The following is a 13,448-nucleotide window of genomic DNA, read 5'->3' on the forward strand; positions in this document are numbered from 1 at the left end:
AGTCTCTGGTAGACTCAATAATGCAGGCTTTCCCAGCTGCTTAGTAATAGTTCCAGTTTACTAAGTGTTTTTACTCAAAGCATAATGTTTACCTCTCAACATGCCTTAATATCAACCAACAGCTGGCCCTGCCATTCCACGTCCTTCCTCTTCAGACAGCATAACCCCAAATCCTCTCTTCTCATTCCCTTTCCTTTCCTCCTCTCTTCTCTCCCTCTCCCTCTCCATCTCCCTCTCCCTCTTCCTCTCCCTCTCCCCCTCCCAGTCCCACCAAGCAAATTCCCTTACTCAGTCACTCAGGCAGTCAATATACTTGGATGCGTCTCGGTCTGTCTGTGTTGTGGAATTGGCAGGAAATCAATCGGGACCAGGTCCCCTCTGCATCCTTTCCCTCCTTCCTTCCGGCTCTAAAGTGTCCATTCAGGGCTGAGCGGGAGACGAGCATCAGCACATCCCATCCCTATCCTTTATCAAGCCGGGCAGAGAAGGTCATGGCCACATTGTTCCTCTGTATCAGCCAGCTCCAGTTACCGCACGCTCTGCACATCTGGCATCCGCCGCACAAACACTGCAAAACAACCAGACAGAAGAGGCAGATGCAACACAGTGAAAACTGGAGTGGCTACCAAAAATATACATTTTGGTGAAAATAAATGCATCTTTAATTGTAGCGCTTGTTAATTACAGAGCGCGGTGAAGAGAGAAGAAATGTTGCAGCTCATCGTTATTTATTATGCAAATGTATTCCGTTTTAGTCACAATTAAGTGATTAGAAAGCTGTCGTTCTCTTTCTCTCTTCTCCTTGTTCTTCCTGTCTTTTTCTTTGCTTTTCAGCATATTACTGTAATGAAGCCATTACTTTTCCAAGTGAATTTTAATGAGTTTTTAACTAACGTTTTAATGAGCTACACATTACCATAAAGCATGGATTAGCCTAAATTGAATTTGGGGAGTTTGTGTTGGGAGGGGATATGAGGGGAGAGGTTCATTAAATACTTCATTATATTCTTTCTCTATCACACTGTATTCCGTGGTATGGGCGTCCAGTAGAATCCCCTACCCGTATCTTTCTGTCTTCTGCCATTACGGTGCTGGCCAGTGGGATCCTCGTTAGTCCAAATTAGGACTGCTGGGTGAAAAATGAGCTTTAAAGGAGGGCTGTGTGTTAATGAGTGTTTGTTTAGGCCCTGTGTACAGAGGCAGGGACACCCTCACAGCGTGGGGCAGAGTGTGATGAAATGTGCCTCCTCTCCCTCCTCCACTAGTTAATTGACATTCTAAGTCTCCTCTCTGTCTCTGATATTTGACCTTCCACCATGTTCGTCCTCTCATCATCACCTGTGGTGTCGTCCTTCTCCTCTACCCTCCTCATCCTCTACCCTCTTCAGCCTCTACCCTCCTCCTCTACCCTCCTCCTCCTCATCCTCTACCCTCTTTATCCTCTACTCTCCTCCTCTACCCTCCTCCTCCTCATCCTCTACCCTCTTCATCATCTACCCTTCTCCTTCTCCTCCTCATCCTCTACCCTCCTCATTCCTCTACCCTCTTCATCCTCTACCCTACTCCTCTACCCTCCTCCTCTATCCTCCTCCTCATCCTCTACCCTCCTCCTCCTCCTCCTCATCCTCTACCCTCTTTATCCTCTACTCTCCTCATCTACCCTCCTCCTCCTCATCCTCTACCCTCTTCATCATCTACCCTTCTCCTCCTCATCCTCTACCCTCTTCATCCTCTACCCTCCTCCTCTACCCTCCTCCTCTATCCTCCTCCTCATCCTCTACCCTCATCCTCCTCCTCTACCCTCTTCATCCTCTACCCTCCTCCTCCTCTACCCTCCTCATCCTCTACCTTCCTCCTCCTCTACCCTCTTCATCCTCTACCCTCCTCCTCCTTCTCCTCTACCCTCCTCCTCCTCATCCTCTACCCTCCTCATCTTCTACCCTCCTCCTCCTCTACCCTCCTCATCCTCTACCCTCCTCCTCCTTCTCCTCTACCCTCCTCCTCCTCATCCTCTACCCTCCTCATCTTCTACCCTCCTCCTCCTCTACCCTCCTCATCCTCTACCCTACTCCTCCTTCTCCTCTACCCTCCTCCTCCTCATCCTCTACCCTCTTCATCCTCTACCCTCCTCCTCCTTCTCCTCTACCCTCCTCCTCCTCATCCTCTACCCTCTTCATCCTCTACCCTCCTCCCCCTCTACCCTCCTCCTCCTCTACCCTCCTCCTCCTCTACCCTCTTCATCCTCTACCCTCCTCCTCCTTCTCCTCTACCCTCCTCCTCCTCATCCTCTACCCTCATCTTCTACCCTCCTCCTTCTCCTCTACCCTCCTCATCCTCTACCCTCCTCCTCCTCTACCCTCTTCATCCTCCACCCTCCTCCTCTACCCTCCTCCTCCTCATTTTCTACCCTCCTCCTTCTACTCTACCCTCCTCCTCATCCTCTACCCTCCTCATCCTCTACCCTCCTCCTCATCTACCCTCTTCATCCTCTACCCTCCTCCTCCTTCTCCTCTACCCTCCTCCTCCTCATCCTCTACCCTCCTCATCTTCTACCCTCCTCCTTCTCCTCCACCCTCCTCATCCTCTACCCTCCTCCTCCTCTACCCTCTTCATCCTCCACCCTCCTCCTCTACCCTCCTCCTTCTCCTCTACCCTCCCCCTCATCCTATACCCTCCTCATCCTCTACCCTCCTCCTCTACCCTCATCCTCCTCATCTTCTACCCTTCTCCTTCTCCTCTACCCTCCTCCTCCTCATCCTCTACCCTCCTCCTCTTCTACCCTCCTCATCCTCTACCCTCCCTCTGTTCACTCCACCTTGCTTCTCTGTCTCTCTCTCTCCATCCCTGTACCCCCATTAAATGATGTACATATTATTGTCATATCACAGCCCCCCCCCCCCCCCCCCCCCCCCCCCAGAGCCATGTCACAACACTCCATGTGATTGTAACTCCTGGGTGTTATCTGGTGGGCTGACACTGTGGCTGGTAAACTGGAGATAGGAGGAGGGGTGGAGGACATGGTGTTACATGATTGGATGAGCTGCATAAGTACACCGTAGAGACAGGTAGAGTGGGAATGGAGAGAGAGAGGTAGAGAGAAAAGGATTGATGGAGAGAGAGAAAAGAGATATTGAGCTCTCTGAGCTGATGAAGAGGGCTTTCCCTCTCTCAGTCCTCCAAGGAGACACAGCCTCGGGCACAGCCAGCCAACCAGACAGGTAACCAGCCAGACGGCCAGTAAGACAGGCGGCCAGACATAATGTGCAGCTGTTTATTTGTGCTGACCTCTGACCACATAAAGGGATATGCGACTTTAAGTGTGAACATGCCCCCTCCCTCCCCGCTGAGGGGGTAATATCTGCATCTGGATGGGGGCCCGAGGTTACCGCTAGCCAGTGGGGGGCCCAATGATTGGTTATACAGAGATCTGCCACTGAGATAAATGGAGGCCCCTTCCCCTTCCCCTACTATACTGTATCCAGAACTACATTATACTGCAGCCTTCAGCGTCTACAGCCAGTAATACAAAACTCCAAAGGACTCCACAGATACAGTGGGGAGAACAAGTATTTGAAACACTGCCGATTTTGCAGGTTTTCCTACTTACACAGCATGTAGAGGTCTGTCATATTTATCATAGGTACACTTCAACTGTGAGAGACGGAATCTAAAACAGAAATCCAGAAAATCACATTGTATGATTTTTAAGTAATTATTTAGCATTTTATTGCATGACATAAGTATTTGATACATCAGAAAAGCAGAACTTAATATTTGGTACAGAAACTTTTGTTTGCAATTACAGAGATCATATGTTTATTGTAGTTCTTGACCAGGTTTGCACACACTGCAGCAGGGATTTTGGCCCACTCCTCCATACAGGCCTTCTCCAGATCCTTCAATTACAGACCTCTACATGCTTTGTAAGTAGGAAAACCTGCAAAATTGGCAGTGTGTCAAATGCTTGTTCTCCCCACTGTAGTTCTAGTATTTTTGGTGTAAAGTCACAGATATATTGCCTCGGTTGTCTAAAGAAATATAGTGGCATTGTACTAGCACTCTGATTAGATAGAACAGAAAAAGCACTTCTTCCCAAACACTGAATGAAATGCTGCTATCATAGCTCAGAGCTGGCTGTTAACATACACCTGAATGAAATGCTGCTATCATAGCTCAGAGCTGGCTGTTAACATACACCTGAATGAAATGCTGCTATCATAGCTCAGAGCTAGCTGTTAAAATACACCTGAATGAAATGCTGCTATCATAGCTCAGAGCTAGCTGTTAAAATACACCTGAATGAAATGCTGCTATCATAGCTCAGAGCTAGCTGTTAACATACACCTGAATGAAATGCTGCTATCATAGCTCAGAGCTAGCTGTTAAAATACACCTGAATGAAATGCTGCTATCATAGCTCAGAGCTAGCTGTTAAAATACACCTGAATGAAATGCTGCTATCATAGCTCAGAGCTAGCTGTTAAAATACACCTGAATGAAATGCTGCTATCATAGCTCAGAGCTAGCTGTTAAAATACACCTGAATGAAATGCTGCTATCATAGCTCAGAGCTAGCTGTTAAAATACACCTGAATGAAATGCTGCTATCATAGCTCAGAGCTAGCTGTTAACATACACCTGAATGAAATGCTGCTATCATAGCTCAGAGCTAGCTGTTAACATACACCTGCATGAAATGCTGCTATCATAGCTCAGAGCTAGCTGTTAACATACACCTGAATGAAATGCTGCTATCATAGCTCAGAGCTAGCTGTTAACATACACCTGAATGAAATGCTGCTATCATAGCTCAGAGCTAGCTGTTAAAATACACCTGAATGAAATGCTGCTATCATAGCTCAGAGCTAGCTGTTAAAATACACCTGAATGAAATGCTGCTATCATAGCTCAGAGATAGCTGTTAAAATACACCTGAATGAAATGCTGCTATCTTAGCTCATACCTGGCTGTTAAAATACACCTGAATGAAATGCTGCTATCATAGCTCAGAGCTAGCTGTTAAAATACACCTGAATGAAATGCTGCTATCATAGCTCAGAGATAGCTGTTAAAATACACCTGAATGAAATGCTGCTATCATAGCTCAGAGCTAGCTGTTAACATACACCTGAATGAAATGCTGCTATCATAGCTCAGAGCTAGCTGTTAAAATACAACTGAATGAAATGCTGCTATCATAGCTCAGAGCTATCTGTTAAAATACCACTGAATGAAATGCTGCTATCATAGCTCAGAGCTAGCTGTTAAAATACAACTGAATGAAATGCTGCTATCATAGCTCAGAGCTAGCTGTTAAAATACAACTGAATGAAATGCTGCTATCATAGCTCAGAGCTAGCTGTTAAAATACAACTGAATGAAATGCTGCTATCATAGCTCAGAGCTAGCTGTTAAAATACACCTCCTACCAGAGTGTGAATAGGAGGTGGTAGTGGAAGCAGTATGGCTGGATGGTAGCAGTGTAGGGTGGAATGGCTCCAGGCCTGTGTTTTCTCAGTCCTGACCTGTCAGGAAATGCCCTTTGCTGCATTTGATGGGAAAGAAATGTAATAACAAATAAATAAATGGATCGATCCACACAATCTCTCACATGATTCATTCAGATGGAAGTCCTGCGGCTGTAAGAGAAGTTGCGTACAGTTCTGTGTGTGTGTTTGTTTCTTTGTGTGTGTGCGTGTGTGTGTGTGTGCATTTTTGTGAGTGTGAGTTTGTCTCTGCGTGTGTATCTGTCTGTGTGTGTTGTGTTCATTTGTCTTTATGTATTTGTGTTTGTGCATGCCTGTATGTGCATGCCTGTATGTGCATGCCAGTGGAGGCTACTGAGTGGAGGACGGCTCATAATAATGGCTGGAACGGAACGAATGGAATGGCAACAAACACCTGGAAACCATGGAAACCACATGTTTGATGTGTTGGATATGGAGGTCGATCGATTATTCGGAATGGCTGATTAATTAGGGCCGATTTCAAGTTTTCATAACAATCGGAAATCTGTATTTTTGGGCGCCAATTTGCCGATTTAATTATTATTATTTTTTTATATGGCTTTATTTAACTAGGCAAGTCAATTAAGAACACATCCTTATTTTCAATGACAGCCTCTGAACGGTGGGTTAACTGCCTCGTTCAGGGGCAGAACGACAGATTTTCACCTTGTCAGCTCGGAAGATCCAATCTTACAGTTAACCAGTTCAACTCAATAATGACCTGCCTCTCTCTCGTTGCACCTCACAAGGAGACTGCTTGTTATGCGAATGCAGTAAGCCAAGGTAAGTTGCTAGCTAGCATTAAACTTATCTTATAAAAAACAAGCAATCATAATCACTAGTTAACTACACATGGTTGATGATATTACTAGATATTATCTAGCGTGTCCTGCGTTGCATATAATCTGACTGAGCATACAAGTATCTAAGTATCTGACTGAGTGGTGGTAGGGAGAAGCAGGCGCGTAAACATTCATTCAAACAGCACTTTCGTACGTTTTGCCAGCAGCTCTTCGTTGTGCGTCAAGCATTGCGCTGTTTATGACTTCAAGCCTATCAACTCCCGAGATGAGGCTGGTGTAACCGAAGTGAAATGACTAGCTAGTTAGCGTGCGCTAATAGCGTTTCAAACGTCACTCACTCTGAGCCTTCTAGTAGTTGTTCCCCTTGCTCTGCATGGGTAACGCTGCTTCTATGGTGGCTGTTGTCGTTGTGTTCCTGGTTTGAGCCCAGGTAGGGGCGAGGAGAGGGACGGAAGCTATACTGTTACACGGGCAATACTAAAGTGCCTATAAGAACATCTTATAGTCAAAGGTTAATGAAATACAAATGGTATAGAGGGAAATAGTCATATAATTTCTATAATAACTACAACCTAAAACTTCTTACCTGGGAATATTGAAGAGTTAAAAGGGTTTAACTCAAGTTAAAAGGAACCACCAGCTTTCATATGTTCTCATGTTCTGAGCAAAGAACTGAAACGTTAGCTTTTTTACATGGCACATATTGCACTTTTACTTTCTTCTCCAACACTTTGTTTTTGCATTATTTAAACCAAATTCAACGTGTTTCATTATTTACTTAAGGCTAAATTGATTTTATTGATGTATTATATTAAGTTAAAATAAGTGTTCATTCAGTATTGTTGTAATTGTCATTATTACAAATAAATAAATAAAAATCGGCTGATTAATAGGTATCGGCTTTTTTGGTCCTCGAATAATCGGTATCGGTATCAGCGTTGAAAAATCATAATAGGTCGACCTCTAGTTGTATACCATTCCACCGATTCCCCTTCAGACATTACCATGAGCCTGTCCTAACCGATTAAGGTGCCACCAGCCTCATGTGGTGCATGCCAGTCACATGGTAGTGTAGTCATATAAAACAGAAGGTAGGAAGACAAGGGTTTAGACACCAAAAGGCTACCCACTCATCCTTCAGTAACTCATGTTCTAGCTCAAAGGAGCCAATATACCTCTACACCCGTGTCTGTCTCAACTCAGCACTCTGTAGTGATGCTACAATAGGTTGTAGTGTTGCTGGATGTTTGCTGAATTTCTTTTCATATTTTTTTCTTCTGTATGGGTGAGAGTGAGAACACAGAGGTACTAAAGTGTTGGGCCAGTAACCAAAAGGTTGCTGGTTCGAATCATTCAGCCGACTAGGTGATTAATCTCTCATTGTGCACTTGAGCAAGGCACTTAAACCTAATTGCTCCTAATTGTAAGTCGTGTTTGCCTAAAATGTAGACACCTTTAATGGCTTCTGGCATAGGCCTCTGACTGCCAGTGTAAGATACTAGTATAAGACTTTGACTGTTACAAAGTAGAGTAACAGTGTCCTCTGTGTTTTTCTCTTCCCCTCTCCATCTCTGTTCCACAGTGCAAGGCCCCTCTCTTCCCTGCTCCATCTCTGTTCCATAGTGCAAGGCCTCTCTCTTCCCCTCTCCATCTCTGTTCCATAGTGCAAGGGCTCTCTCTTCCCTGCTCCATCTCTGTTCCACAGTACAAGGCCTCTCTCTTCCCTGTTCCATCTCTGTTCCACAGTACAAGGCCTCTCTCTTCCCTGCTCCATCTCTGTTCCACAGTGCAAGGCCCCTCTCTTCCCTGCTCCATCTCTGTTCCACAGTACAAGGCCTCTCTCTTCCCTGCCTCATCTCTGTTCCATAGTGCAAGGCCTCTCTCTTCCCCTCTCCATCTCTGTTCCACAGTGCAAGGCCTCTCTCTTCCCCTCTCCATCTCTGTTCCACAGTGCAAGGCCTCTCTCTTCCCCTCTCCATCTCTGTTCCACAGTGCAAGGCCTCTCTCTTCCCTGCTCCATCTCTGTTCCATAGTGCAAGGCCTCTCTCGTCTCCGATCCATCCCTGTTCCACAGTTCAAGGCCTCTCTCTTCCCTGCTCATCTCTGTTCCACAGTTCAAGGCCTCTCTCGTCCCCGATCCATCTCTGTTCCACAAGGCCCCTCTCGTCCCTGCTCCATTGCTGTCCAGCAGTTCAACTTGATTCTTTCCCCTTTAAGTTTAAACTTTGACACAGTGGCAGGTGTAGGGCTGCCAGTTTACTGTGCTTTACCCCCTGTCTGCTGCTACCCTCCACCCCAAACCCTCTCCTGGGGAAGTTGGATAAATAAATAAATATGTCTGCCCAGGGCGGATTCATATTTTTCTGATATGTGTTTGTATAGCCTGCAGCCTGTCTGACAGATGTAGCCTTTGCAGGCAGAAGGGTATGCATATATAAATATGCTATACTAATCCCCAGTAAGCACACTGGCAGGAGTTTGGGCCTGCTACGTCCATGGGACGTGAGGTGTTTTTGCAGGGGGAGAGCTGGGGTTTTCACGAGGGATAGAAATGCAATCTGACGTCTGCTCTCCGATATGGGCCTCCCAGAGTTAGAGCAAGAGTTGAGATCCTGTACATACAGAGATCCTCTCAATTATACATACCAGACACACACACATACAGCGAACACACACTTTCACAAACTGCACACAGATACAAGAAATGTGCTGCTAATCAGCAGTGGAGTGAAGCAGATGGTCAGTGGTGATCATCATGTCGGCAGAAATCCTATAAGATGCGCTAGATGTTTTTATTATTTGGTACAGGTTGTATCCAATCAGGATTGAAGATCCGGATTTGAAATGTGTAGGTTATTTTTGAATGTGGCTGTGTTTTCCCTGCTTGTCTCTTGTACATGCATCTGTTCATAGCATCGTCTTGGTATGACAGAACTCAGAACCAACACACAGACCATAATCCTCTCACCCGAATACACTTTATCTGTGTTGGCTTGTAGCTGTTGGGAGCTCAGTGTTTGGCCATGCCACAAAAAGTATGTCTGTTTGCAAGGGTATGTGTTTGTTTGTATAGGGGAGGGGCTTGGTAGCTTCTGCAATACTGTAGAAAATGTGTACAAGCACACACATAATACAACATACTGTCAAATTGGTATGAAGAGATTCGGGAGACAGATGCAGGAATGCGTAATATGCGTTTTTATTTCACCCAAATTACAGCGTGCTGTGTTAAGGGCACAGGGACGAAGACCAAACAAACATGTAACAAAAACACAGGGTTGAAACCCAAACAAAAGAGCGAGGATTACCTCGAATAAATAACACTAGCATACAATGATCATCACACGGGACGAGACCCGTAATCATGCGAAAGCCCAAAACACACAGCACAGGTACTCTCACACACCAACGGACATAGTAACAATAATCAACCAGACCATGGAAACCAAAGGGCACATATATACAAATACTAATCAGTGGGAATAAGGGACAGATGTGCTTGATGAAAGTTCCGGAGGGATCCGTGACACTCACGGAAGATCAGTAGATCTGTTTTCCATTTCTTTAAAGGTAATTGATCTGGACAGAAACTCCCTTGGCCGCCACCTTCAAAGAAAAGGTACACAAACGCAAGTACCAGAACAACAGGCATTGGCCACAGTGGCTAGTCCATCCCAGTGGTAAGATTTCAGACAGCAGGACTCTGTTTGTGATGGAAACAGAGGAACCAGGCAGGCTGAGGCTCCAGTCTCCACCTTGTCTGTCTGTCTGTCTGTCCAGGGGGTCTATCTTTCTGGGACTGGCTAATTACAGCAGCTCTTTAGTGCTGCATCCTAGCTCGGCCAACAATCAACAATGGGAGGGACCTGGGGTGGGACCTGGGGAGGGAACCCACCTGGGGAGGGAACCCACCCTAGCCACTGCTCTATATCTCTCTGTCAATCCCTCTCTCTGTCTCAATCTGTTTCCTTTCTCCCTCTCCCACGCTCCCTCCATCGAGTGAGAAGCAGCTCTCTTTGTGTACTCTCTCCTCCCAGTTTGAGAGGGTTTCATTTGAATTTGTGTCACACAAAAGTCCCCCTATGTCCCTCTATGTATCCCCCCCCCCCATCCCTTGCTAAATAAATAAATCAACACACAGTGGTGTGGTGGGCCTTGTAAAGCACAGCAGAGGAGGGGGAGGGAGGGGAGGGGAAGGCAAAGGAAAGGGCAGAAAAGAGAGCAGCCCACTAGGACCTATTATCCCAGTCTAATCCAACCCCTTCTCCCTGTGTGTGTACAGGCAGCACCACGGGGGGATTTGAACAAGAACCTGTGGTGCTGCCCTTAATTTAGCGCTCCTCAAACATACCCTTCTTCTTCTTCTTTCATCCTTTACATGTGTCCCCAGATACACGGCTGCAGTCACTGTCCGCCATGACACAAATACTAATTTGGAATTCAGTGGATTTGGTTTGGGTTAAGCGGGAAAACATCAGCTTGAGCGCACCCAGCATGTTCTAGAATGATCCCCAATTTGTGATTATAACAAGTAGCCTGAGCGTTTAAGGTCATTTGTTTCTCTGAGAAGCAGCTCTTTATGTCTGTTCAGCAGTTTTTGTAAGGCAATTTGTTAACATATAAGACACTGATGCAGGTGTAGTCTCCAGTAACTAATGGGGATTGAGGTGTATTGTAAAGTGTTAACATGTGCAGCCATTGCCTGGTTGATAATGAGCTGTTCTGTGTGTATGACAGAACACTAGACAAGCTGAGAGGGGATCTGTGTGGCGAAAGGACTACCTGAAGGGGAGGATAAGATAGCAGAAACATTGTTTGCCAGACCACCCACGGACTGTGTGTGTGTGAGTGTGTGTGTGTGTGTGTATGTGATTGTGTGTGTGCCCACGGTACTGAACAGTGCTGTGCCTCTGTGAACTCTGTGATGTGAGTGATACCATGCTTCAGGGCATTGTGTGTGTGTGTGTGTGTGTGTGTGTGTGTGTGTGTGTGTGTGTGTGTGTGTGTGTGTGTGTGTGTGTGTGTGTGTGTGTGTGTGTGTGTGTGTGTGTGTGTGTGTGTGTGTGTGTGTGTGTGTGTGTGTGTTTGAACTGCTGCCTCCCCCGGGACCTCCATTAACTCCAATTAGCCGCTACTTGTGCTAGACCAGTCAGATGAAACCTCACATTTCAGTCTAACACACAGCAGCAGCTCTCACCATGCACTCACCACACACACACATACACACACACACACACACACACGCACACACACACTAGACATTGCAACTCATTGTGTACACCTAGCTAAGTATTAGATCAGATAAAGTGTTTCGTCATTGCAGTCTTCTCCCCAGGCTCACCCTCCATCTCTCTCTCCTCTGTCTCTTTCTCCTCAGTGCTGCGTGATGACTTCAGACAGAACCCTACAGACGTGGTGGTGGCAGCCGGGGAGCCGGCCATCCTGGAGTGTATCCCGCCTAGAGGTCACCCTGAACCAACCATCTACTGGAAGAAGGACAAAGTACGCATCGAAGACAAGGAGGACAGGATTACAGTAAGTACTACAACTAACTAACCACATGCTACTAACTAACCACATGCTTCTAACTAACCACATGCTACTAACTAACCACATGCTTCTAACTAACCACATGCTACTAACTAACCACATGCTACTAACTAACCACATGCTACTAACTAACCACATGCTTCTAACTAACCACATGCTACTAACTAACCACATGCTTCTAACTAACCACATGCTACTAACTAACCACATGCTACTAACTAACTACATGTTACTAAATAACAACGTGCTACTAACTAACCACATGCTACTAACTAACCACATGCTACTAACTAACTACATGTTACTAACTAACCACATGCTACTAACTAACCACATGGTACTAACTAACTACATGTTACTAAATAACCACGTGCAACTAACTAACCACATGCTTCTAACTAACCGCATGCTACTAACTAACCACATGCTACTAACTAACCACATGCTACTAACTAACCACATGTTACTAACTAACCACATGCTACTAACTAACCACATGCTACTAACTAACCACATGCTACTAATTAACCACATTATACTAACTAACCACATTATACTAACTAACCACATTCTACTAACTAACAACATGCTACTAACTAACTAACTAACTAACCACATGCTACTAACTAACCACATGCTTCTAACTAACCACATGCTACTAACTAACTACATGCTACTAACTAACTACATGCTACTAACTAACCACATGCTTCTAACGAACCACATGCTACTAACTAGCAACATGCTACTAATGAACCACATGCTACTAACGCACCACATGCTACTAACTAACCACATGCTACTAACTAACCACATGCTACTAACTAACTACATGTTACTAAATAACCACATGCTACTAACTAACCACATGCTACTAACTAACCACATGCTACTAACTAACCACATGCTTCTAACTAACCACATGCTACTAACTAACTACATGCTACTAACTAACTACATGCTACTAACTAACCACATGCTTCTAATGAACCACATGCTACTAACTAACAACATGCTACTAACTAACCACATGCTACTAACTAAACACATGCTACTAACTAACCACATTATACTAACTAACCACATTCTACTAACTAACAACATGCTACTAACTAACTAACTAACTAACCACATAATACTAACTAACCACATGTTACTAACTAACCCCATGCTACTAACTAACCACATTATACTAACTAACCACATGCTACTAACTAACCACATGCTGCTAACTAACTACATGCTACTAACTAACCACATGCTACTAACTAACCACATTATACTAACTAACCACATTATACTAACTAACCACATGCTACTAACTAACCACATGCTACTAACTAACCACATGCTACTAACGAACTACATGTTACTAAATAACCACATGCTACTAACTAACCACATGCTTCTAACTAACCACATGCTACTAACTAACCACATGCCACTAACTAAACACATGCTACTAACTAACTACATGTTACTAAATAACCACATGCTACTAACTAACCACATGCTACTAACTAACTACATGCTACTAACTAACTACATGCTACTAACTAACCACATGCTTCTAACAAACCACATGCTA

General features: G+C 45.0%; 1 protein-coding gene across 7 annotated transcripts in view; it reads left to right on the top strand.

The window, feature by feature from the left end:
• Positions 1-13,448, top strand: part of LOC109904894 (roundabout homolog 2-like) — a 390,578-nt gene that overhangs the window by 255,381 nt on the left and 121,749 nt on the right. For all 7 annotated transcript variants that reach the window (XM_031795440.1, XM_031795444.1, XM_031795443.1 and 4 more), the window contains exon 3: positions 11,688-11,845. In XM_031795440.1, coding sequence (XP_031651300.1) covers positions 11,688-11,845 — 158 coding nt within the window. The remainder of the gene's footprint in view (positions 1-11,687; positions 11,846-13,448) is intronic.

Source organism: Oncorhynchus kisutch, linkage group LG18 (genome assembly GCF_002021735.2).
Source record: "Oncorhynchus kisutch isolate 150728-3 linkage group LG18, Okis_V2, whole genome shotgun sequence".
Taxonomy (NCBI): Eukaryota; Metazoa; Chordata; class Actinopteri; order Salmoniformes; family Salmonidae; genus Oncorhynchus; species Oncorhynchus kisutch.